Raw genomic sequence first — 27,794 nt, forward strand, 5'->3', positions numbered from 1 at the left:
CCCTTATAATGCATCTCAATTAGATTAGCAATACTCCAATCCCACACAGCCCTGCCAATAAATTGCAGTCCAGGCGTGCCACATTCCTGCTACTCCAATTCTGGGCTTCTCTTGAGCAGAGATTCCAGTTGTGTCATGTAATGTGGCTTGTGATCAGGTTTTGTGATATTGGCCAGTATCATCAAGAGACTAAAATGAGGCCATCAAACTTATTTTCACTAGTGGCCTTGATTGGAATTTGGACCCAAGTCTCCTTCAGAAAAAGATAAATACATTAACTTTGGGCTCCCCTAGAACCTGTCTGGAGAATAGTTAATAGCACTTTACAATTGTTCTAGAAATTGTTGCTTAAATTGTGTAATAGCTGTACACTCTCTGCAACTGAATAGCAATGAGGCCTGCTAAACAAACAAATGACATTTAATCCATTATTGGCATGGGTAACTAACATATAGAAACTGGTTCCTGGAAACATAACAGGTGGCTTTCTCACTAATTTCCTTTTATGGCCTCCAACACCATGGTATCTGAGTGTTATAGTAAACAGACCACTGATGACAGAGTACATATACATTTGTTGTTCAGATGCGTGTGGGATGCACACCTATGACAAAATGAATTTCTAACAATTCTTAAGAAACTGCAGAGAATGAGTCTAAGATTCAACTTGTATTTACCGGTAAAGGGATGTTAACTTTTATAAATCATTACCCCAAGGGAATGGAAAGACTCTCACTGACTTCCATGGGCTTTAGATCAGGTCCAAAGGATTGTTCCCCAGCATTTTGGGTCTAAGAGGCATCCCATGCTGGGAATCCTGCTTTGCTTGCTGAGGAGTGAATTTTTCTCCTGGCTGAACATTTTGTTACAACAGCTCCACAGAGTGCCCTATCTTAAAGGAAAAGAGTACCAACAATGTCTTCAATGCTAATAGAAAGATATGAAATTATTGACAATTGTTTATTGCCAGGGATGAAAGATGGGGGTGGGCAATGGGTACATTTATTATTGCACAACAGTGAAGTCTCTTGTGATCAATATTTGGTGTCAGAGCCAAAGCTAATACTCTTATACCATAAGATGTATTCTTAACCACATGTATTCATTTGTATTTGAGTCACTCTGATAAACAGATTGTCTTTCTGATTTATCCCATTTTAGGACTTTTAGGAAATGGGAAGGGCTTGTTTGCTATTTATTATTTAGGTCTCCACTAATACTTTTATAATGCAAATAGTAGACATTCTTCAGTCTCAAGAGACCATGGGAATGCGCCCCTCAGAGGTAAAGAATTAACTCAGTTGGTTTTATGGCAGCCACGAAGGTGGCTGAAGAGACCCACTTGAGAGACAGCCCCTGGCGCTCAACTCTATGCCAATAAAGTAAGAGCTTAGAACTGGTGACTGCTGTCTCCCATGTTGTGTCGACACTCGAGGCAAAGCTAGAGTATCTCTCCAGGGCGCAAGCCTGGGCAGATGATATGGAGGCCCTGAGTTGCCCATGCATCAGGACCCTGCTCTTGGCGTCATTAGTAAAATCCAGAGGAGAGGAAGAACTAATATATCTGGTACCCGATCCGCTACAGGAGTTGCTGGAAAGATACTAAAATATTAGTATCTGACTGCCTTCAGGGCTCCACTCCAGTTTTTCTGTCTGAGTTTACTCTCATAGCCTTACGTTCTTCCAAATTCACCCACAAGGCAGTGGGGCTTTCCTGTCAGATATCAGCTCACCATGGCTGCTCAGCAGTAGTCAAGGTTTCCTTCTAGTTTTCTTTCATCAATAATCTTTCTCTCGCTCTCTCTCCCTCTCCCTTTATAACTAGAGCTGTTTGGAAAATTTCCACTGAAATTTCAACATTTTGAAATTTGTTTTTATTCTGAATCAGAACAAAAATCTGACATTTCAAAATTTTGGAAATTTTTTGATGTATAACCATTGAAACGTTTCATTTAGATAAAGTAAATTTTTTTCGTTTCAATAATGCAAACTATCATAGAAAATATCAAATACATTGTGATTATGTTATATATCATAGAATATTAAAATTAATATTTAAACAATATACATCAAAACTAAATGAATTGAAATGACACAGTGAAAACAAAGTGTTTCAACATTACTGAAATGAAAAAGTTGAAATGATTCATTTTGACTTTTTCCCCATTGAAAATGTTGTCAAAATTGAATTTTCCAGCCAAGTGTTTTGATTTTGACAAAACTCAATTTTCCAATGGAAAACTTCCGTCAAAAATGTTTTCACCAGCTCTATATATCACCTTTCTTGATAGCTTTTTCCTGTATCCTTTTCCCCATTTCCTTCTGACACTGGAGGACTAATGCATGTAATCTATTTGGCTAATGGAGAATTTGGATTGGGTTTCATAAACACTCAGAGCTAACTCCTTCAAACTCATTTTTATATTTTCACTTGTAACTGTAAAAACTCATTCAAACAAACAGGGCCAATTAGCTCTTCTGTGGACCTGGGGCTATTAGATTTTGTGGGGCCCCTGTATACAAGTTTTTTGCCTAATTTAAAACAAAATAATTACAATTAAAGCATTGAGGCTACTAATGCTATACTAAACTTGCCTTTTAATTAGGGCTGTCAATTAATCACAGTTAACTCACGCTATTAACTCAAAAAAATTAATCGCAATTAATCACAGTTTTAATCGCACTGTTAAACAATAGAATACCAATTGAAATTTATTAAATATTTTGGATGTTTTTCTACATTTTCATATATATTGTATTCTGTGTTGTAATTGAAATCAAAGTGTATATTATTTTTCATTACAAATATTTGCACTGTAAAAATTATAAACACAAGAAATAGTATTTTTCAGTCCACCTCATACAAGTACTGTAGTGCAATCTCTTTGTCTTGAAAGTGCAACTTACATATGTAGATTTTTTTTTACATAACTGCACTCAAAAACAAAACAATGTCAAACTTCAGAGCCTACAAGTCCACTCAGTCCTACTTCTTGTTCAGGCAATTGCTAAGACAAACAAGTTTGTTTACATTTACAGGAGATAATGCTGCCTCTTCTTATTTACAATGTCACCAGAAAGGTATTTACAAGGTATTTATGTGCCAGATATGCTAAACATTCGTATGCCCCTTCATGCTTTGGCCACCATTCCAGAGGACATGCTTCCATGCTGATGATGCTCCTTAAAAAAATGTGTTAATTACATTGATGACTGAACTCCTTGGGGGAGAATTGTACGTCTCCTGCTTTGTTTTACCTGCATTCTGCCAAATATTTCATGTTATAGCAGTCTCAGATGATGACCCAGCACATGTTGTTCATTTTAAGAACACTTTCACTGCAGATTTGACAAAACGCAAAGAAGGTACCAATGTGAGATTTCTAAAGATAGCTACAGCACTCGACCCAAGATTTAAGAATCTGAAGTGCCTTCCAAAATCTGAAAGGGACGAGGTGTGGAGCACGTTTTCAGAAGTCTTAAAAGAGCAACACTCTGATGCGGAAATTACAGAACCTGAGCCACCAAAAAAGAAAATCAACCTTCTGCTGGTGGCATCTGACTCAGATAATGAAAATGAACACACATCGGTCCGCACTGCTTTGGATTGTTATCGAGCAGAACCCGTAATCAGCATGGACGCATGTCTCCTGGAATGTTAACTGAAGCATGAAGGGACATATGAATCTTTAGCGCAGAGGTTCTGAAACTGGGGGTTGGAACCCCTCAGGGGGTCGCTAGGTTATTACATAGGGGGTCATGAGCTGTCAGCTTCCACCCCAAGCCCTGCTTTGCCGCCAGCATTTATAATGGTGTTAAATATATTAAGAAGTGTTTTTAATTTATAAGGGGGGGTCGCACTCAGAGGCTTGCTATGTGAAAGGGTTCACCAGTACAAAAGCTTGAGAACCACTGCTTTAGCGCATCTGGCATGTAAACATCTTGTGACACTGGCTACAACAGTGCCATGAGAGTACCTGTTCTCACTTTCAGGTGACATTGTAAATAAGAAGCAGGCAGCATTATCTCCTGCAAATATAAACAAACTTGTTTGTCTGAGCGATTGGCTGAACAAGAAGTAGGACTGAATGGACTTGCAGACTCTAAAATTTTACCATGTATTATTTTTGAAAGCAGTTTTTTTTGTACATAATTCTACATTTGTAAGTTGCACTTTCTGGGAGGGAGTTTGGGTGCAGGAGAGGATTCTGATCTGGGGCAGGGTGTTGGGGTGCGGAGGGAGTACGAGGTGTAGGCTCCCGCTGGGAGGTGCTTATGACAGGCGGCTCCCGGCTGGCGGCGCAGCAGGGCTCAGGTGGACTGCCTGCCTGCATGCTGTGGCTCCACGCCACTCCCGGAAGTGGACGGCTGTTGGCACATCTCTGCGCGCCCCTTGGGGGAAGGGGAATGCATGTCTTGGTGTGCTGCCCGTGCCCGCAAGCGCCGCCCCCGCAGCTCCCATTGGCCGGGTTTCCAATTGGAGTTGCGGGGACAGTCCTGGGGGCGGGGGCAGCGCAGAGCCGCCTCCCCCCTGCCAGGGGCTGCAGAGATGTGCCAGCAGCTGGCCACTTCTGGGGGTGGTGTGGGGCCACGGCATGCAGGCAGCCTGCCTGAGCACTGCTGTATCGTGGCGCCCTTACACCGGGGCCTTGGGCTGCAGCCCCTAAAGTCAGCCCCTGCATTAATCCGGCCCTGCAAACAACCAACCAGACTTATCATACCTATAATAGAATAAAATAATGGTTATTATATAAAGATATCCATTAATTTCCTTCCAGGCAACTCAGACCCCCTGATATTTTCATTTTAAAAATATGGTGATACCTGTGTTAAAGGACACCTGTCTTAAATGACTGATGTACATCCTCTCCAAGCATTTTACACTACTAAAATATCTTATTAAGTGACCTCCCCACCCCCTAATGTGAGCAGAGACTGAACAAATATTGCCCCATTGTGCAAGGCACTATATAAAGATATAGTAAGAGACAGCTCCTGCTCCAAAGAGCTTACAATCTAAATAGAGAAGAAAAGACAAGAGATGGGAGAAAGTAATTATCCTCATTTTACAGATGGGGAACTGAGGCACAGAGAGACTAAATGACTCACTCAAAGTCCCAGACAAAATCTGTGATAAAACTGGAATTGAACACAGATCTCTTGAGTCCCAGGCCAGTACCTTAACCACAAGTCCAACCATGGCCAAAAAGCCAGAGCTGAGATCAGCAATGGCACTCAAGCTGGAGCTTCTCTGGTATAAAGTGTAGAGAGGGGCTAGCAGGGTCCTCTCTGGGAAGATACTTGACTCTGGAACTCAATGGTCATTCATTTCTCCCCTTGGTCCATCTAAGCTCAGATCTATTAACACCTTTGGTCACACTGCAAGGCCCATTTTTTCTCCCATGTACTTGGTGAGAGGACAATTTGAGGGGAACATTTTTTTTGAGAGGGACATTTACTGTTAGGAACATCAGGGATGAGGGTCAGCTATTTATCGATCAACGTGGGATTGAGAAGTCCATCTGGTCTGCTGGTTAATGATATGAGATTGCTGGGTTAATTGTTGGGAGGACCCCAGGAGAAAAGGCTAGGTTTCTGTTAATGTAAGGAAAAATTCTATATCTCAAGAGAATACAAGAATACAAACATCAGAACTGGAACATAATTCTGCATGCATTTTGTTTGATCTCTGGGGTGGAGTAGCCTGGGCCAGTTCTTGACCCTTCTGCTCAGCAGCTGCAAAGCCCCATCAGAGCTCTGCACTCATGGAACAGTAACTGAATTCTGAGGGGGAAGATTCAATTACCTCCTCATAGCCACTACAGAGCTGAGTCCTGCATACACAAGCCACCTTTTCACCTTGAAGCAGAATCAGACTCTACCTTCCATTGTCCATATAAAGCAGTGGGGCCACCAGGGAGTTGGTTCCTTTGCCAAGGTCCCTATGGGGGAGCAGGTTCAGCCAGGAAGACAGTGGGAGGGCTAAGAAACCTCTTCTCTCCCAGCAATGAAACAAGTTGAGAGCTCCCAAACAGCTGATGGGATCTGGCCTTGTGATGGATAGGATGCCACAGAGCTTTCCCCCCGCAAAGCTCCCCTCTCCTGGCCTGCAGGATTTGGCCCTGCATGGTGGTTCTTTGAAAAAGCAGATTTTGTTCAGGACTGCAGCAATGTGAGACAGTTTTTCTTCAGTAGCAATGCAATACCCTGCCCCTTTCCTTCACTGTGAACAGAACAAGTCTAAGCAAATGAAATCGGACAGTCAGTGACAGCAAAATCTCAAGTTTTTAGCTGACTTCAGTGTAGATACATTGATTCACAGCAGCTGAGGAAGTGACCCTTAACAGCAAAACTGTGAAACAAAAGTGTATGAGTGCACTAAATTAAGGATGAGAAGGGAGTTACCCTGCTGAGGTCTCTAGGCACTAGACCTATATGTAGATGTAGAGAGCAATATACATCTGGGGGAGGATGCAGAGATGTAGGCAGCTATATTTATGTCTATTGTGCACTGCATTATTATGAAACATTAATATTATGGTAGTGCCTACATGCTTCAGCCACATCATTGGGACCCCATTCCCTAGTTCTTCTAGTCAGTGCACAAACAGGTGGTAAATGGGAATCACTACTCCAAAAGGTTTATAATCTAGAAAACAATACGCAGGTGCATATGACAAAGAAGCAGATGGAGAAGGGACAGGGTACAAAAGTAATAGGAAGAACAGACTTGCTGTGGACACAATTCTTATCCAATTAGATTTTCAGAATGGCACGCTATTAGAGTATTCAGTAATGACTGCTTAATGTTGTAAATCTAATCATTTGGGGCCAGCTTCGGCCAGCTTCACCCACAGTTAATACTACTTTATTCTGCAAGTAATCTCACTGGGAAAAAAGTGGTTACTCACCTTCTTATAATTGTTGTTGTTTGAGTGATTGCTCATATCCATTCCAATTAGGTGTGTGTGCGCTGCATGCACAGTTGTCGGAAAGTTTTTCCTCTAGCAGCACCCATTGGATTCGCTGTGGAGCCCTCTGGAGTGGCGCCTCCATAGTGCTCTATATATCAGTGGTCTCCAAACTTTTTTGATCGCGCACCCCAATCAGTAAAAAAATTTTGAGCACACACCTCCTGCCGCGCCGGCTCTACCTACCGAAGCCTGAACTGATGCAAAGTCAAAAAAAAAAAAAAAAAGCTCCTTCTGCTGAGGAGGACCCCCAAGGATCCTCTTGCACACACCCTGGGGTGCATGCACCGCACTTTGGAGACCACTGCTATATATGACCCTGCCGACCCGGCGCCTCCTCAGTTCCTTCTTGCCGGCTACTCCAACAGAGGGGAAGGCGGGTGGGTTTGGAATGGACATGAGCAACACATCTCAAAGAACAACAGTTACAAGAAAGTGAGTAACCGTTTCTTCTTCTTTAAGTGATTGCTCATATCGATTCCAATTAAGTGACTCCCAAGCCTTACTTACGCGATGGGGTGGGAGTTATGGAATCGCTGATTGAAGCACTGCTCTGCAGAAAGCTGCATCATCTCTGTGTGCTGTAAGTGCCGGGGCTGGTGTCTTGGCCAGCTCGTAGCATGTGCGGATGCAGGACATGATCCAGGAAGATATTCTTTGAGATGAGACGAGGAGTCCTTTCACCTTCCTTAACGGCTTAGTGCACTCAATGTAGAAGGCTAGTGCCCGCCGAACATCCAGAGAGTGCAGCCTCTACTCACGGCTACTGGCATGAGGCTTTGGATAAAAAACAGACAGGAATATGTCTTGGCTAGTATGGAAATGTGACACAACCTTCAGAAGAAAGGCCAGGTGGGGTCTGAGCTGCACCTTGTCCTTGTGGAAAACTGTATAAGGTGGGTTGGAGGTAAGGGCCTTTAACTTCGACACCCTTCTTGCTGATGTGATGGCAATTAGGAAGGTTACCTTCCACGATTGGTAGAGAAGGAAGCAAGTCACCAGCAGCTCAAATGGGGACCCCAATAATTTGGAGAGGACCACATTAAGGTCCCACCCGGGAACAGGCTGTCTAATCTGGGGATGTAGCCAGTCCAGACCCTTGAGGAACTGTCCAACTAGGAGGTTGGCAAAGACGGAGCGTCCAGGGACTCCGGGGTGGAAAGCCAAGATAGCCGCTAGGTGTACCTTTACGGATGACACTGCCAGGCCTTGCTGTTTCAGGTGCAGAAGATACTCCAGAATAAGAGGTAACGGTACCTGAAGTGGGGGCATATGACGCTTGTCACACCAGCAAGTGAACCTCTTCCACTTCGCCAGGTATGTGGTCCTCGTGGAAGACTTTCTGCTGCTGAGTAAGACCTTCCTTACTTGCTCCAAGCTCCATAGGGTTTAGCCATAAAGCTTCCAGGCCATCAGGTGGAGGGACCGGAGGTCTTGGTGATGAAGACGACCATGGTCCTGAGTGATCAAGTCGGGGAGGAGTGGCAACGTGAGCGGGGTGTCGACTGACAGATCCAGAAGCATGGTGTACCAGTGTTGTCAAGGCCACATTGGTGCCACCAGAATGATCTCTGCGGACCTTGAGTATGACCTTGACCTCTGGAAGATGGAGTGAATGACATCTGGCTGGATGGACCACTCGTGGCTGTGAAAGGCCCTGCTGAGGTGGTCCGCCAGTACGTTCTGGACTCCTGGCAGATGTGATGCTTCCAGGTGAATGGAGTGGGCTATACAGAATTCCCAGAGCCTGAGAGCCTCCTGACAGAGGGGCAAGGACTGGGTTCCACCCTGCTTGTTGATTTAAAACATTGCAGTGGTGTTGTTTGTCAGGACTGCCACATGCTGGCCTTGCAGATGAGACTGAAAGGCCTGGCATGCGAGTCGCACCACTCTGAGCTCTTTGATATTGATATGGAGAGAGAGCTCATCCTGTGACTAGAGGCCCTGCGTTTGGAGATCTCCCAGATTTCCCCCCAACCTAGAGCTGATGCATTCGTAACTAGAGATAAGGACAGATGAGGGCTGCTGAAGGGGACTCCTTCGCAGACTATTCAAGCATCGAGCCACCACTGGAGTGACTCTAGCACCTGTTGTAGCACTATGACCCCTAGTTCCAGGCTGACGTGCCACGGGCGGTATGTCAAAGTGAGCCACATCTGCAGAGGCCTGAGTCTCAGCCTGGCATGTCGAACCACGTACGTGCAGGCCTCCATGTGACCGAGAAGACTGAGGCAATTCCTTGCTGTAGTGGTTGGGTACTCTCTCATGCATTGAATGATGCTTGCCATGGCTTGGAATCGGGACTCTGGCAGACGTGCTCTTGCCTGGACCGAGTCCAACACTGCTCCGATAAACTATTCTCTGGGTTGGTGACAAGGTTGACTTGTTCATCTTGCGGAGGAGGATGTGGATGTGGCCAGACAGACCCGCGACTCCACCTGCTCTCTGGTGTGCCCCCTGAGCAGCCAATCATTGAGGTAAGAGTAAACCTGCACCTGCCTCCTTCGGCGTAAGGCTGCTACCACCGACATGCACTTGATGAACACTCTTGCGGCTGTCAACAGGCCAAAGGGAAGGACCATGAACTGATAATGTTTTTGGTCGATCATGAACCTTAAAAGCATCTGTGTGCAGGGTGAATCACTATGTGAATGTATGCATCTTTCATGTAGAGGGCGGCAAACCAGTCTCCCGGATCCAGAGAAGTGATAATTGTATTGAAGGAAACCATGTGGAACTTCAACTTTACCATGAACTTGTTGAGTCCTCCCAGGTCTAGAATTGGTCTGAGACCCTCCCTTGGCTTTGGGGATTAGGAAGTAGTGGGAATAGAATCCCTTTCCCCAGAGCTCCTGAAGAACCTTCTCCATCGCTCCTATGGCGAGGAGCGCCTGCACCTCCTGGATAAGGAGTTGCTCATGAGAAGGGTCCCTAAAGAGGGATGGGGAAGGGGTGTGGGAGGGAGGGTAGGAGCAGAACTGGAGAGAATATCCCACTTCCACCATATAAAGAACCCAGTGGTCCGATGTTATTTGGGACCAAGCATGGTAGAAGTGGGATAGATGGTTCAAAAACAAGGAGAAGGATCTGGCATTGAGACAGGTGCTCTGTCCTCGGGCACACCTTCAAAATGTCTGTTTTGAGCCCGACGAAGGCTTCGTCGGGCCCTGGCCCTGTCCAGACAGGGGATGGGAAGGCTTATGCTTGCCATTCCTACCTCTGAGCCTGTAAATATCCTGCCTCAGTCGAGGAAGATACAGGCGCTGTTGCAGCGGTTGGGGCATAAAGGGCTTTTTTTGGGTTGCCGGGGTATGCATACCCAAAGATTTCATTGTCGCTCTGGAGTCTTTGAGGCTATGCAGTCTGGAGTCAGTCTGTTTGGCAAATAGGCCCACCCCGTCAAAGGATAGGTCTTGTATAGTTTGCTGAACCTCAGATGGGAGCCCCGAGGCTTGCAGCCATGAACTACGCCGCATAGTTATACCTGAGGACAAGGTGTGTGCTGCCAAGTCCTCAGCGCTAAGAACTAAACAACTACAAAATATAAACAGTTCGAAAGAGAAGCTAGGAAAACGTAGAGAGCTTGCAAAGCAAGATGCCACAGTTCCAACGACCATCACTGGCGGTAAGAAGGAACTGAGGAGGCGCCGGGTCAGCAGGGTCATATATAGAGCACTATGCAGGTGCCACTCCAGGGGGCTCCACAGCCGACCCAACGGGTGCTGCTAGGGGAAAAACTTTCTGACGACTGTGCATGCGGTGCGCACACACCTAATGGGAATCAATATGAGCAATCACTCAAAGACGACTATGGCATACCATCCTTTAAAAAGAATGCCAGAAGATCTAAGATTAGTAAATGCTGATGCTTAATAACAGAAAAAAACTGTTAAGTGTCTTTCTTGTGGTTTACAATTTAATTCCTTTGACACAGCTTTCGCTGACCAGGGCCCCAATTCAGCAAAGCACCTAAACATGTGTTTAAGAGCTTTGTTGAATTCAGCTGGGATTACAGACATGCTTAAAATTAAACATGGGTTTATGTGCTTAGTTGAGCTAGAGCAATATTTGGTATAATTATAGAATTATAAACATATTGAGTTTATTATTTTTGTTCCCTGTTACTTATGTGCAAAGCTTGGCTACCACCAAATAATATACAATTAGTAACCTATAATTAAACTGCCTGTGACAAAAATGTGGATTACAGCCATATGTCCTGACTTTCTGCATTTAAAAATACATAAAACTACTTTTTTATGAATGTCTTTGAGACACAAAAAATTGCACTGTGAAGAAACCATATATTTTTGAGGGTCCTGTGACCTAAGTCAGTATGGGAGCCCACACTTTCACGTGACTTTCTTCAAGACAGTTTTATTTCCCATTCTGACTTCTCATAAATTCTAGCACTTTGAGTCTTAGCAAATTATCTCAAGAAAAAGTTTTCTCTTGAGATAGTACAAAGGATGCTCATTCATGACAAATTTTAGTGAGATGGAAATAAGCTGATGGGCATCCAAGAGATTCCTGGAGAGAGAGAAACAAACATCCGTCCATCGTATTAATTACCAGCCATATTTGTACTGCACTTATGGGTGTCACTAACTCATTTGCAGCTGCCCACATGTTCTCATTCAGAACTATCTGTACTTTAAAGATTCTAACATGCACACTCACACATTCAGTGTTCTCCATAATCCAAGGTCATGGCTCACTGCTTGCAGCTCTTTGGCCTTTGATCTTGTCAGCTATTCTGTCAGGTTTTTGATGGAGACTGAAGACAAGAACATGAATGGGAAATATTCCTTTTCAACCCTCTGAATTTTCACTCTCAGCCTCATACACCAGACTGCAGGAGAGACTTGAGGCTTTTGCTAGACTCCCTGTCTGCCTCCCTTTTCCTGCCCCAAAGCTTTAGGAAAGATTGAAGAAACTGGACATGTTTAATCTTGAAAAAAGAAGATTGAGGGGGTACCCCATAAAAGTCTTCAAATATGTTAAGGGCTATTATAAAAAGGATGGTGATTAATTGTTCTCCATGTTCACTGAAGATAGGACATTGCTATGGCAGCAAAAGCTCTATGTAGATGCAGTTATGCCAGTTATAAAGTCCTTTTGCTGGTATAGCGTCTTTTGTTCAGGAAACTGGCATAAGCTGCATCCCCACTACGACGGTTACCAGTACAGCTATAGCCATTGGTGAAAGTAAGTTAAGGGACTTACCGGTACGCAGGGCGGCCAGAGTCCTGAGCAAAGGAGGATGGGGGGGGGGGCAGCTCAACCGGAAGGGGCGGGGCTCAGGCAGAAGGGGCGGAGCTGGGGCCTGACTCTCCCAGACAGCCTTTCAGCACGGCCCGGAGGTGATTTAAAGGGCCCGGGGCTCCCAGCCGCGGTTATCGCTATCCAGAGGCTCCAGCGGCAACTTAAAGGGCTGGAACCCTGGGCCCTTTAAATTGCCACAGGAGCCCTGGGGCTCCTGGCCGCCGTTGCTATCCCAGGGCTCCAGCAGCGATTTAAAGGGCCCAGGGCTCCGGCTGCTGGTGCGATAGTGGTAGCGGTGGCCAGGAGCCCTGGGCCTTTTAAATCTCCACAGGAGCCCCATGGTAGCGGTAACGGCGGCCAGGAGCCCCGGGGCTCTGGTTGCGATTTAATGGGCCAGGGGCTCTGGCTCCTGCCGGAAGTCCCGGGCCCTTGTAAATTGCCAGGTCCCGGGGAAGCTGCCCCTTTTGGACCCCTCACCAGTGGCTCTGCCAGTATGGTCGGCTGTGTACCAGCTCCTACCGGTACGCTTTACCATATCGTACCGGCTTACTTTCACCTCTGACTATTGCTGGCAAATTCTTTCTAGTGCAGACAAAGCCTGAGACTCTCTCAGCCCTTAATTGAAGGGGTTATGGCTCTGTGGCCCCAATTCAGCACAGTGCTTGGACAGAGACTACCCAGCACAGTTTTACAAAGGAAAATCATGTCTCACAAATTTTTAGAATTCTCTAAACCTGTCAATCAAGTAGTGGATAAAGGAGACCTGGTTCATATTATTTATTTAGACTTCCAAAAGGCCCTCAACAAGGTCCTGCACAGAAGAGTACTTAAGAAGCATGGTTGCAGGGTGAGAGACAAAATATTGTCATGGATCAAAAGCGGTCTAGAAGACAGAAAACAAAGAGTAAGATTCAATGGTTAATTTTCATCGTGGTATCAGGTTAACAGTGAGCTGTCTCGTGGTTATATACTAGGTCCTGTGTTGTTTAATTTGCAAAGTTATTTAGGTTAGTTAGGACTATAGATGATTGTGAGAAACTTCAGAGACACCTAAACAAATTAGGTGACTGGGCAACACAGTGGCAAATGGAATTCAATGTCAGCAATGCAAAGTAATGCACACTGGAGAGGAAAATTTAAACTACTCAGACATCTTAAAGTGTTCTAAATTAACTGTATCTGCTCAAGAAAGGGATCTGGGTGTTGACAGCTCAATGAAGACCTCCCATCAATGTGCAGCTGTGGTCAAAAAGCAAACAAGATTTTCGGATGGATAAGAAATGGGATGGGAAATCCTACAGAGACTATTATAACACCTTTATGTAAATCAGTGGTGTGGCCTCATCTGAATAACAAGAATGATCAAGGGCACTGAAAAGTCTCCAATAAAGAGAAATTGAAAGGTTTGGGATTGTTTACCTTTGAACAGCGATGAATAACAGGATACATGATAAAAGAACACAAAATAATGACTGGTCTAGAGAAGGGAGATTGGGACCTTCTGTTCCTTCATCTCATAACACAAGAACAAGGGGACATCCAGTTAAATTAAAAGGTCTGAAATTCAAAACTGATGTAGGAAATACTTTTTCATATAATGGGTAATTATACTATGGAATTCACTGCAACAGGAAATTATTGAGGCCAAGAGCTTAACAAGATTCAAAAAGGGGTTTGAGTATTGATATCAAGAATATCCAGAGTTATCATAATTAATGATATTATAATTCTGTGGAAGGAATATTAAACCTCATGCTTCAGGGTTTAAGGTAATACCTAAATATTTGAGATTAGGATGGGATGGAACGTGGGGGACAGATCACACACCAGCTGCCTACTGCAAAGTTCATACATCCTGCTCTGAATCTTCTGGTGCTGACTGTTGTTGGAGACAAGGTACTGTTAGCCAGGATGGACCTTGGGTCTGAGCAATTATGGCAGTTTCTATGTCCCTATACATGTTAGCATATGCTAAATTTAGATGTGCTTAAAACTCTTTGATTTAAATGGACAATGAATTTCACCCTAAATGAATTAAGTTTCACAACACCCCTGAGAGGCAAGGAAATGTTATCCACATTCTGCATATGAGGAAACTGCAGCACAGAGAGATTAGATAATGTATCTAAGATTCTGTAGATCTCAGAAGGGAACCCAGCTCTCCTGATACCCAGTCCTGTGTTTTAGTCAAAAGTACACTATAAAATGATACACTAAATTATTTTGTATCAATTCCTTTTCAAAACTATGTTGACTCATAGGGGCTGGAACTATGGCTACTAGGGGTGCTGCCGCACCCCCTGGCTTGAAGTGGTATCCATTATATTCAGGGTTTACAGTTTGGTTCAGTGCTCTCAGCACCCCCACTATTTTTGGTAACTCTTCCAGGGAAAGTATGAACATTACTAAACTTGTGTTAAACAGTCTCTCATTAAATACTATCTTATCAGATAAATTCTGAGATACACATTTAGTATTTTAAATGGTTTTACACAATGCTTTTTATTGTGTTAATTCTTTGTAGTTTTAAAAACCATATGAAGTTCTGAAAGGCCTACATGATATATAATACTGTTACTATGACTGCAAATTATGCTGAACGTCAATGGAAAATCCCAGTCCCAGTCCCAGTCCTGCAATGCCATGCTGCTGGGTTTAAAATGATATCCTGTTTTAGAAGGGATGCCTATTTAGGGCCTGATCCTGCAAACACTTACACCTATAAGTAACCTTTATTGACTTCAACAGGACTCCTTGTATGAGTAAAGTTAAATGGGACTACTCAGGTGGGTAGTGTTTACAGAACCAGGGTCTAATATTGCAAGAGGCTTCGTTAGCTGCAATTATGTCTGTCTGTCTGTCTGTCTCTCAGGCACACATGCAAACCAGCATTGCTAAACATGTGCAATTACTCTTACCAGCATTAGACCAAAGAATAAATGGTGAAGTTCAGCTCTGAGCAAAAGACACTTCTCTTGAGGAAAGAGGAGATGGGGAGTTGAGTGAGTTGTCATCTTCAATGATAGATTCGACAGCTGACAATGATTTGTAATATTCATCCTCCCCATCAAGCACTTTGATTTGGCTTTGAAACAAAACACAAAACAAATGATTTTTATTAAATATATAAAATAAAAAGTACAAAGTAGTTCTGCAAAACCTTAAGAAATATACCTCTCTATGGATGGTGAAATGAAAACACTGAAAAAGTGTTAATACAAGAAGGGAAAAAGATGGGATGATTTTGTTAACAAGATGCAGCCTTTTTATGTCTCTCAATCTTGCTGCCACTTTTTCAGTGCTTTAAATCTCTCTGTGGGAACTGAATGGCTCTGAGGATTGGTAACAGGTCACACAGCCTTTCATCTCTAGGTCTGCAGTACAGTCAGACCAATTATTTGTAGCAAGTATTTCATTTCACAAATGTAGCATTTTTGTCTGATTGAAAATTTTCTACACACAGACTTTAATATTTACAAATATGTTCATTATTCAGAATTGTTCGAACTCCATAGGCAAACATTTGCTTGTGAACTATGGGCCTGATCCAAAGTCCACTAAAGGCAATTCCATTATCTTCAGTGGGTTTTGGATCAGGCCCTATTTGCTCCAACGGTGTCTTCAGCTTCTCATGATATATGATTGGACACCAAAATCACACAGTATTATTTCTGCTTCCTGACTGGGGGACAGATTTTTATAAACTGGAGGAGGTAACTCAAAGAGATACCAAGACAGCCATGCAAACAATTCTGGTTTGAACCTTCTAACAAACCCCATTTGCATTAGTATCCACAAGACTTTCACTTTCCGTGAACATTGTTGTGAACAAAAGAAAGTCACTTATATAACTATTTGCAGAAAATGAATAAAAAAGGGTCAAAATACATCAAAGAAAATGTGTGGGTATCACTGAATGAATGTTCATTAATATGTCTTTGCTGTGCACTAGTTGCTGCACACATCAGTAATGCATGAAATTTGTTACTGCTGGATGGTGGCTTTTGTGAAATGCACTAGTGATCTCTGCCCACATCCTGTGAAAAGCATCCACATTACAAGTGATACTAATTAGCACCATTGGTGGCAGTCTTAGCCGAGAGCTAGTGGGCAAGGAACAACCCTTTCTCGGAAAGAACTCCCCTCTCTGTCTTCTCTGAGAACTGGTCCCTCCTGAGGCAGGGTTGAAGCATATTGCTAAGGTGGTGAGAGGAAGCCTGCATGGCTTTTGTCCATGTTATGCTTGTTCTAGGCTAATTGGCTTCAACTTCAGAGACTCTAAGTCCAGCACCTTTTACTATGACAAAATTTGTTTATTTAAAAAGAGGAAGCTAAAATTTGTTTGAGTTGTACTGTGAGAGAGTTGGGGAGAATATTTTGTAAGAGCCAGTTCTAGTGTTTGCAGACAGTAGTAGATACATGTTTTATATTTGCTTCTGTAGAAAATGTCCAATGTCAATGCACAGAGATATGGTAACTGTTTATTTTTAGAAACCTCTCTAGAAAGTTTTTCATTTTCTATAATATCACAAAGGACTTCTTCTGTTTACAGTTGCTTAGAACTAAGAAGATAGATATTTACCCAAGTTTTCTTGGCTTCCTCTTGCTCCCTTGATATTCTAGAGTTCCCTGTGGAGAGGGCCAAGAACACACAGTCAAAGCAAAGCAGCAAGTCGTTAATTTTTAATTCAAAGTGATTTTGTGTTGAATGCAAGCAGATGCTGATAATATCAGAAGTCACAGCATAATTTTTTTGATCAAAGGGCTCAAGTGAGCCTGATGAAGCATGCATCTTGCTCGTCTTTGATAAACCACATCAATTATTCACCGTGAAGGCAGACATCCTGACATGAAAGCAACAGATAAAGAGCATAAGCACATGTTCAAGACGAGAGCAAAAGAACGTGGGGGTGGGGCTGGAGAGGCTGGAACAGGTATTAATAACCGAATTATTAACTGGAAACAAAGCCAGTAAAACAGCTTTATTGCCACTTTGAACTCACATTTAACTGGTTATAGTACATGTTGTCCTCAGGGCTATTCAGCATTTTGGGCTGCTGACATCGTCGACGAGGTGTTCTCAGCTTCTGTTCGAGACAGTTTTCTGAACCTAAAGTAAGATAACGCAATTTAGTTTTAAGCCATGCCAGGTGCTGCGAATGTCTTAGCATATTTTAGACTATAAACAGTCCTTTCTTCTTTCCTGTTCACTTCTAGATTTATTAGCAAATCTGTCCTATTCTAAGAAGGTATACAGAAAGTTTGGGATCTTTGTTTTCTGTTTTGGAACTTGGTTTAAACAAGAGTTTTTAGATGAAACTTTCTCTTATAACATCATTTTATTCCTGTATATAGAACATATAACATGGTTCCTTATTCCTTTGACCCTTTATATTGACATATTCTGTTATCTAAGCAGGATAAGCATTGTGACTAGCTAGGGACTAGCAACAACATCAGCATCAAAACCGTTCACCTGTTTTTATAGACGCAACAGTAATAAATCCCTTTGACTGATGAGAATTAGTTTATTATTGTCTTTGTTTTACTATATAAAAAGCTACTTTCTTGATATAACATTCTATTTAAACAGAGAAATCAGTGCTATTTGAAATAATGCTTCCTTGAGTTAATTTGTGATACACTTGGAGCAAGAGTTGGTTAAAGCCATCTGGAACACATGCAGTTTAAAGATTAGAAAAACATTTTAGAAGGGAGGATTTTGTAGAAAATATGGTTTGAGCTAGTGCAAGCTCACAGCCTTTGTATTTTTGCTTTTTTCAAAAAAGAATATTGTTCTGTGTAATCTATAAGAGGTGGTTCAGAGAAAAAAACCTGATGGAAAGAACCTAACGCAGCACAACTAATTGATGATATAAGCACTATTTTAAGGACAATTCATAAATATGCTAATAGAAAAATATCTGGGAATTAATTTCTTTTCCAAAAAGATCATTCACACAGCCTATCTTGACCTTTCTAACATGATTTTTTTAACATGATTTTTTAAAAATAATAAATAACCTAATAATATTTCTAGTTCAAAGAGACAGGTGAATATTTAACTTTCAATACAAACATTGAAGGAAAAATATTACTCACATTACACTTGGATCCTGCTTTAAGAGTGTAATTTGTCCCTCTCCAGAGGCCCAGCACAAGGTCCTCATTCCACTTAAGCCCTTTTGAAAACTTCAAAACTGAAGTTGATGGGGGGCCCTGGGCAGATGTGGGGCTCATTTGTAGGATCTGGCCCTTGATGATAACATAATTCTTTAAAGCAGTTTTGTGATGTTCTCAGGTCCACAGACTGATTGCTGGGTTTCTCTAAAGTTTTTCAGGTGTTATTCCCATTTTGGGACACATCCTGCCATTGTTCCAGATGTGAAGCACCCATGGAAATCAGTGGGAGTTTTACATAAAAACCAGTATCAGGATATGGCTGTCTGTCAGCAAAGCTCCAACACTGCATTCTATGCCAAGGAGACTTTATGTGAGGTCTTTTCAATACAATTATCTAGTCCTTAAAGAAAGGATACATTTCAATGCAATTATATTCTTTAAAGAAAATAATCCTGCTAGCATAAAAAAAAAAACAAAATCTCACAAACCCAAAGATTTGACAAACTGTTTTTTCTACCCAATTGCAGTAGTTTTTATAACTTGCCTGGTACTATGCAGTGTTCACCTATTATTTATTTGTTCTTCATGGAACTTCAAGCTTGATGCAAATCCATCCCTCAGCTACCAATGCCCATGAATTATTGTAGGAAAAAAGCCCATTATTCACATTTGCCTGTGGGTGCCTCCCTTTACGTTTGTTTACTCAGTTTTACTCTCAACTATATACACAGTGCACAGGTGTGATTCCCACTATGTGACTCAGGGCAAAGTCAGGCTCAAAATCTTAAAGTTATTTGTTTGAAGAAATTAACTCTTTACAACAACAGAATACCCTCAAGTAATAAATTCATATTATTTGCTAATTACAATCCCAAAAGCTTAAGATCTTGATGCTTTCCAATGTTCTACTCATTTTGCAAAGAGTTGTTTGTGGATCAAGAAATTCTGGTAGCAGTGCCTACACCTCTGCTGTTTGCCAGTATTGTCTCTAAGTAGACAAGGTACAAAACTCTTCCAGGGTATATTGCTCGAAAGTTGGATGCCTAACTCCTATTCGTGTCTTGGAAAATGTCCCCTATGATATTTAAATATAATAAAAAGATTATCAATTAAATCTTGGTCCCATTAAAATCAATGGACATTTTGACATTGACTTCAATGAGGCCAGGATTTCACCCTATATCACTGAGCATTTCCAAAATTATTAAGTTTGGGTTGGGAAGGGACCTTGGGATTCAAAACTCTGATGATGTCAGGATCTGTAATTGTCCTCATGGTGATGTTTCAGTCTTAGGGCCAAATTATGATCTCCCTTACAGAAATACAAATCAGGAGTCATTGCACTGAAATCAATTCTTGTTACACTGGTGTAAAGCCAGTGTGAGTGAGTGAAGAACTGGGCACTCTTTCACACACCTATCAGATGCTTGCCAAAAGCACACAATTATTACAAAGCTTGTTATCAGTACCCTGCTGTGATGTGATGTACTGGATTACGTGACAAAGGGAATACATTGTATACTTCTTTCAAAATATATTTTAATACCTTCCTTTTATTTTCCAGCAACATCTACATTAAAATTTTATGTTGCTATGGTTTATTTTGTCCATCTAGATTCTGATTTAATAAAGTTTTGCTCTTGCTATTTACCCCTACACATAATTATTTCTGCATATTACATAGGTGGCCTGCAGATTGCATCCTCCAAAGGAAAAACATTTTCAGTGGACCCATTTGTCTTAGCATTTAGTAGCATAAAATAGGAATAGTAAGAAAATCTGGTAACATTTATCATACACTACTGTATCTGGAGAAAAGTGTATTAACATATGCTCTACATTCAGCAGTTAAATAGGCATTTCAAATAGCGTTTTAAAATGTTTAGCTTTGATGATAAAGTTAAGGCCACTGACAGGAAAAATTACTTGTCATTGTAATAATAGCTATCTATTTATTGTTTATATAGCTCCCAACGTGTGCTACGTGCCTCTGGTATGCCTGCAAGAGTCTGTGTGCTACAAATCTGGGTAGAAGATTCAGGGTGGGCAGACACTTATGCCCCCTTACATCTCTGATTTTGTACCAAAATCAAAGTAGCCCATTTAAAATGGGTTAAAACTGGCTGACAGAGCTATAAAAAAGTCATTATACCTTGGAAAACATTAGCCAATAGGGCTGTTTCTAATAGGATCCTGAAGAGATCTTTTCTTGGCCCAATGCTATTCAATATCAATGATTAGGTAGAAAGTATAAAATCATTGCTGGTAAAGTTTGAAAATGACATAAAAATTACTGGCATAGTAAGTAATGATAAGGACAACTTAATTTTACAGAGCAATCTAGATCACTTGGTAAGCTGGGTTCACTTGCACTATATGTGTTTTAATAGAGCTAAATGCAAGATCCATACATCAGGGAACAAAGACTGAAGGTCACATTTTCAGGAATAGGGACTGATTTTGGAAAGCAGAGATTCTGAAAGGTACTAACGCATCATGGTGGATACCAATTGAGCATGAGCTCCCAGTCCGACATACAGCTAAGACTACCAATGTGATTCTTGGATGTATAAGCAGGGAATAGTGAGTAAAAGTAGGGAGTTGGTATTGTTATTGCATACAGCGTTAATGAGACCATTATCAATGGAACACATTTTAAAAGAGAAAGGAGTTAAGGACATAGAGGTAAATGGTTATTGGGATGAAATACAACATGACTTTACAAAAGGTTGATCATGCCAGACCAACCTGATCTTCTTTGAGAAGATAACTGATTTGTTAGACAAAGGAAATGCAGTAGATCTAAGCTGCCTGGATTTCAGTGAGGCACTTAATAAAGTCTACATAGGCAAGTATTACTTAAATTAGAGAAGATGGAGATTAATATGAGAATTGAAAGATGGATAAGGAACTGGTTGAAGGGGAGAGTACAATGGGTCACACTGGAAGGTGAACTGTCAGGAATCAGTTTTGGGATCAATCTTATTTAACATTTTTATTAATGACCTTGGCACAAAAAGTGAAAGTGTGCTAATAAAATTTGCAGATGACACAAAGTTGGAACATATTTCAAATACAGAGGAGGACCAGAATATCATACAAGAAGATCTGGATGACCTTGAAAACTGGAGTAATAGAAATGGGATGAAATTTAATAGTGCAAAGTGGAAGATTATGCATTTAGGGGCTAACAAGAAGAATTTTTGCTATAAGCCGGGGACATATTAGTTGGAAGTGACAGGAGGAGGAGAAAGACCTGGGTTGTATTGTTTGATCACAGGATGACTATGAGCCACCAATGTGATGCAGCCTTGTAAAAGGCCGATGCAGTTCTAGGATGCATCAGCCGAGGTATTTCCAGTACAGACAGGAAAGTGTTAGTGCCATTATACAAGACTCTGGTGAGACCTCATCTGGAACATGGTGTGCAATTTTGGTCTCCCATGTTTAAGAAAGATGAATTCAAACTGGAACAGGTGCAGATAATGTCTACTAGGATGATCAGAGGCATAGAAAACCTATCTTATAAGAGGAGGCTCAAAGAGCGTGGCTTGTTTAGTCGAACCAAAAGAAGGCTGTGGGGAGATCTGATTGCTCTCTATAAATACATCAGAAGGAAAAATACCAGGGAGGAAGAGGCCAATGTGGACACAAGAACAAATACATATAAACTGGCCATCAACAAGTTTAGGCTTGAAATTAGATGGAGGTGTCTAACCATTAGAGGAGTGAAGTTCTGGAACAGCATTCCAAGGGGAGCAGTGGGGGCAAAAAACTTAACTGGCTGCAAGACTGAGCTTGATAAGTTTATGGAGGGGATAATCTGATGAGACTGCCTACAATGTAGCCCATCTGTGACTGCTAGCAGCACATATCTCCAACGACCGATGATGTGACACTAGATGGGGAGGGCTCTGAGTTACTATTGAGAATTCTTTCCCAGGTGTCTGGCTGGTGCATCTTGTCCACATGGTCAGGATGTAACTGATGGCCTTTAAATCAAAGTCTTTAAATCTTAACTAGATGTTCTAAAAGATATGCTCTATCTCAACCAGAAATTAAGGGCTCAATACTGGAAACACTAGGTGAAATTCTCTGGCCTGTGTTATGCAGGAAGTCAGACTAGCTGATCACTGATTTTAATAGGCCAATAGGGACCATTATAAATATTTTAATGTGTCACTTACCCTGGGTCCCAATCTGCTGGGAATTATTTTGTGCTGTTGAACTCAAAGAAACATTTTCACGTATGAATTTCCCTTTTCATTGCTGCTTCTTTGTTTTATTATGGAACAGGAACATTTTCCTTTGAGTTAAACATAGCCTCCAAGATACCAATCATTTTGATGACAAGCCTTGGCCTGGAGGGGATTCGTATATTTCATGTCATATATTACATAGATTACCTACTGATCAAGACACCATCATTTGGACAAACTGCAAAGTACTCCCACAAAACTATACAAGGGCCTCAAAAACAAAAGTCAAGTGCTCTTTAACTCTGATGCAAGGACTCTTGCATCTAGGGGCCCACATCTCGACCAGTACATTCAGGAAAGTTACATCCATAAGGAATGTTATTTTCTAAAGAATTCATGTAATGGAGGTGGAGGAGTGATTCCATCCTTGGAATTCAGCACAGAGATGTCTCATCTGTGAGTGACAGTCCTGCTTATCAGACAGGCACTATGCCCATTACTGACTGGGACTGTTAATACTGCCCTTTGAGATGAAGGCAGGGTGCCCTTAAACAGGTTCCCTGCTTTAAAAAGCTTCTCTTGACCTTGACAATTTTGCCAAATGCTGCACAATTTGTAGGGAATTTCGTAGAGAAAGTGACGAAGAGGCAGCTCCAGTTGCATCTGGAGGCTATAAAATTCATTGACCTTCTTCAATTATGTTTTACATCTGTGTATGGCACAGAGGTGGTACTAATAATATCTCTGGGTGATGATATATTCCTGGCAAGGGATGCCCAGAATATATCCTTGCCTATGTTATTAGATCTGTCAGCATCTTTTAACATTGAGTATGATGAATTGTTGACTCCCTTGTAGGAGTGGATGGTTCTTTTTCTTCCTCTCTGAGATAATTCAGAGGGTGGTATTGAGTACTTCTCCTCTCTCTTTCAGGGTTCTGAAAAGCTGGGTATGGCAAGGATCAGTCTCTTGTCACTTTTCTTGTTACATGTAAACAGAAAGCCCTAATGTTGAATGAAGGGAGACTCATGTTGTAAATATCCAGACACATGGAGATTAACAGCAAGAGGTGAAGAAAGTGCAACCTAACAAATAAAACGTACCAGAGCCATTTCATTTACATGATTTCATTTATTATTAATGAAGTAAACAAATAAAACAGATATACCAGTATGACCAAGAAATATAGCAAGTATGTGTCTGATTTCCAACCTATATTATCAGTTGAAACATGAAAGTGCAGCTCTTAATTATAGGCAAATATTAGCACAGACTCATGGGATCTCATCATAACATTTCAAGGTCTATATTCATGAAAATTTAAGCAATGTTTAAAATCATGTTAATTTGTTCTTTGTTTGTTTCTTTTCCTGCCAGTCTAATTTATTCCAAAGGACTTTGGTTCTCAAGCTTGGTTATATTGATCATGCCTATGTAAAGCATTGTTATAGCCTGGGGAGAAGATTTTTGTGGAAAAACTTGTCTTTGTTCTCTTTTGATACTTCGTAGGTATTTTGATGCTTTTGAGCTTTTCCAGTTTTTCTCAGATTTGCATCTTCTTTCAAAGCAGCAGTTAACTTCATTTTTCATCCTGAAGTATTGGACAAATGCAGAGATGACCTCACAGAGTATGAGAGGGTACATCATCCTCCCTGACTGGATGCTAAGAGGATAATTATGTGCAGCCAGTGGATTCTAAGGAACAGTCATATTTAGTTTCCATGAAATATAAATATATTCCGACACCAAGCATCTGAGATTCTGATCCCATTCATACCAACGTAAAATCAGAAGTAACTCCACTGAAGTCCATGGAGTTACACTGGACTAAAACTGGTGTAAGTGAAGTCAGAATCAGGCCCTAGGAGTTAAATTATGTCAGTCTGATTAAAAAAAAGAAAGAGAGACAGACATTAAAAATGACATGTGCTGCTATATATATGTCAAGTATTCATACAAAGTCACGCCCCTCCGTTCCCCACTCCCATACTTCAGGCCTGATTCTTCAGTGCCTTCCACCTTGAGGAGTTATTTAGATTTATGCAAAGGGCATGTAAAGTGCTACATCATCATGAGGAAAAATCAGGACATCTAAGAGATACATGATCCAAACCAGGAAGTGCTTTATATTGTAGATCAAAACTAGGTACTTGAATTGCACCTAGAAACAAATCAGAAGCAATTAAGAGCAGAGCTGTAGCATGCTCCATGAGACAGGCACTAGGGAGTAATCTGGCAGCTATGCTCTGCAATAGCTGAGGTTTCCAAGTGGTCTATGTTATAGATTATTAATTATTATTATTAATAATTATATTATGGTATTTCCCTATATGTGCTGGGTGCTGTAGAAAGAGATGGGAAGATACAGCCACTGCATCAGAAAGATTACAATCTAAATAGAGATAAAGACACACACAGAGAAGGGAAAACAAAAGTGGGAAGGGGAGGGAGGAGAGAATACACAGATTGCATGGTTATTTAGGTAATTATGCATGTCTCCAATGTGTTTGAGGTTTTTATGGGAGAATTGCTGTTGAAATGTAGGAGGAGCATGGTGGGAAGCAGACTGTAGGAAGAAAAATGGAAAAGAAATTGGGAGAGGAGGGGAAGATTGAGGAGAAGGAGGTTGGAAGGGAGAAAGAGAAGAAAAAGGAGAAACCTAGTTGCCAGGGAGAAAGAGGCTGGGGAGCGTAGGAGTTGATGGGATGGCTGAGGGGAGAAACCACCACCAATAGCTAAGCAACAAAACCTAATTAGTCCTGGTTTCGAAGAGTTCAGTAAACCTTGTGACATTAGGAAGCATGTTCAGTCTTGAAAAAAGAAGACTGGGGGAAGGGGGGCTGATAACAGTCTTCAAATACGTTAAGGACTGTTATAAAGAGGACAGGAATCAATTGTTCTCCATGCCCACTGAAGGTAGGACAAGAAGTAATGAGCTTAATCTGCAGCAAGGGTTAAATTTTAGGTTAGCAATTAGGAAAAACTTTCTGACTATAAAGGTAGTTAAGCTCTGGACTAGGCTCCTAAGGGCAGTTGTAGAATCTCCATCACTGGAGGTTTTTAAGAACAGGTTAGACAAACACCTGAGACAATGGTCTAGGTATCTGTGGTCCTGCCTCAGCACAGGGGCTGGACTTGGTGATTTCTTCAGGTCCCTTCCAGCCCTACATTTCTATGAGTAACGCTATCATCAGGCTACTTAGCACTGACATAGTGCTTTACAACTTTAGACCTCTACAAATGTTAACCAAGGCTGTTCCCCCTGTTTACATAAAAAAGAGGACCTGATATGAGTGGAGGTCATTCTTTCCATATGGTTTAGGGTATTGCCTCCACAGCACCATCCCCTCATCCTTGGTTTCCTACAGAAGAGCATCTATGAGTATTTATAAGGGCCAGTGCTCCTCAGGAATTTGGGGGCAGGCGTGGATGGGGCAGTCAATCAGCTACTCTCTGCAGCACTGTGCCACACTGAACTCTTGAATTTCTGCAAGGAAAATCTGGGGGTTAAATGTTCCCTGAAAAAGCATTAGCTCTTTGTAGCTACCTTTGTAGCTGCAACCAGTGGCTGCATGGCTCTTGGTGTAAGAGTGAGACAGGAAGACAGCAGAGCAGTGCAGAGGGGCATTCACCTATGCAGGATAGCATCTGTCTCCATGTATCTGAGGGTGGCCTATATGCAGATCCTCTGAATCTGTGGGTCTAGAAAGCTGCAGCCCTTGCCTTCTCCAAACCTCTATCTAACAACAAAAATGTCTTCAGAGCTGCTGGGTTCACCTTGCAGAACTTTCAGTCATCACTGGCCTCCTCCCACAGACAGGCAGGTGCTATCCTGCAGATGGCTGCCCCCTGCACTGCTCTGCTGTCCTCTTGCCCCACTCCCATCCATGACAATATTTCCGTGCTGCCCTTGAGGGTAACTGCAGAAGTGACTCCACAGGGCCTGATGCAGAAGGAAGATAACCAGGCCCTAATTAAGTTAGAATAGGATATGGGGGCTTAGCATGATTTGCTTATCTTGGCCACATCCCACAGTTCTTGCTCAGGCAAAACACCCATTGGCTTCAGCTGATGAGGCAAATAGGACAGCAGGATTTAGCCTTCTGTGATTTTTAATGTTAAGTACTTGGCACTGCAGCTTCGTAACACCAAGTGTGATTATCTGATTCCTTGGAAGTGTATAGCATTTTTAAGGCAAACAGCCCTATAATGGAGACACGTAAAAAACCCAACAACCCCCAAATCAGCCTTTGGTATCACCTGAGATCCCACACAATGGTGGCCAACTACAGTTTTGTTTACTCAGATGGAGTGTGTTCATAGTGCCAAGAGCCATAGATTGCTAGGGAAATTCATTAGTGAAGCCTCTTTGATGTCATGTGCATCTCAGAATTTGTAACACACTGCTGAAACTACAAGAGCTGCCTTTTGTTTATAACCCTAACCAGAACCATTTGAATACACACACTGAAAGAACTCATAACAGAAGCAAGGCATGTTCCTCCATGCAGTGATTCATTACTTATGTCTTCATTTTGGCCACTGCAGCTCTATGTGAAGCCATATGCTTTAAATTATAAAGCACACTAAGCAAATCACAAGTTTTTCAAGATGGGCGCGTAAAGGTTTTTTCTGCATCTGTTCATTGCCAAAGACCCAGATGATACTGTAATTAAAACAACAAATATTTTCTGTGATATCAATCATTTAGCTATTTCTGAACCATGAGATTATGGCCTTGAGATGTTTTGTTGGGAAACAAATTCTACAATTAGTTAGAATCTTTTCGCCCCCCCCCCCCCCCCCCCCCCCAATCCAGTACAATTCAGATATTTCAGTATTTGTCATTTCTTTCTGTTTTTATTGTGAACAATAACTATAGAGGGAGAAGGCAGAAATTAAAACAAAGCAAGCAGGGGGACCAAAATGGATAAGATCAAACATGTCAACAAATAGCAAGCTCCTGGAAGCATTGTCTAAAAGCCATGCATTCCTCTTCAAAGGGAACTGTAAGGAAGCTCATCAGACACTCTCCTTTAAAACTGAAACTAAACCCACATCTAATAGTGAATCGTTTGCATCTATGATTCCAGAGAGGTAGGAGCATATTTCCTAACTAATCAAAGTCAAATGGGTTTACAAGGGTGTACATCCTTTAGCTTTGTGAATTGTTTCTCTTCGTGGTACCTGAGCTGGTCTGTAGAAACTTCTTTTAGACAAGTGTGAGGATGGGATT

At 41.8% G+C, this 27,794-nt stretch overlaps 1 protein-coding gene across 1 annotated transcript in view; it reads right to left on the minus strand.

Moving 5' to 3' along the window:
- Positions 1-27,794, minus strand: part of MYO3B (myosin IIIB) — a 328,398-nt gene that overhangs the window by 17,495 nt on the left and 283,109 nt on the right. Inside the window, exons 34-36 of the mRNA XM_054043283.1 lie at positions 17,240-17,346; positions 16,819-16,865; positions 15,155-15,321 (exon numbers count right to left, since the gene is read on the minus strand). Of these exons, the coding sequence (XP_053899258.1) occupies positions 15,186-15,321; positions 16,819-16,865; positions 17,240-17,346 (290 nt within the window). The 3' untranslated portion in view covers positions 15,155-15,185. The remainder of the gene's footprint in view (positions 1-15,154; positions 15,322-16,818; positions 16,866-17,239; positions 17,347-27,794) is intronic.

The sequence above is a fragment of the Malaclemys terrapin genome, chromosome 11, assembly GCF_027887155.1.
Source record: "Malaclemys terrapin pileata isolate rMalTer1 chromosome 11, rMalTer1.hap1, whole genome shotgun sequence".
Taxonomy (NCBI): Eukaryota; Metazoa; Chordata; order Testudines; family Emydidae; genus Malaclemys; species Malaclemys terrapin.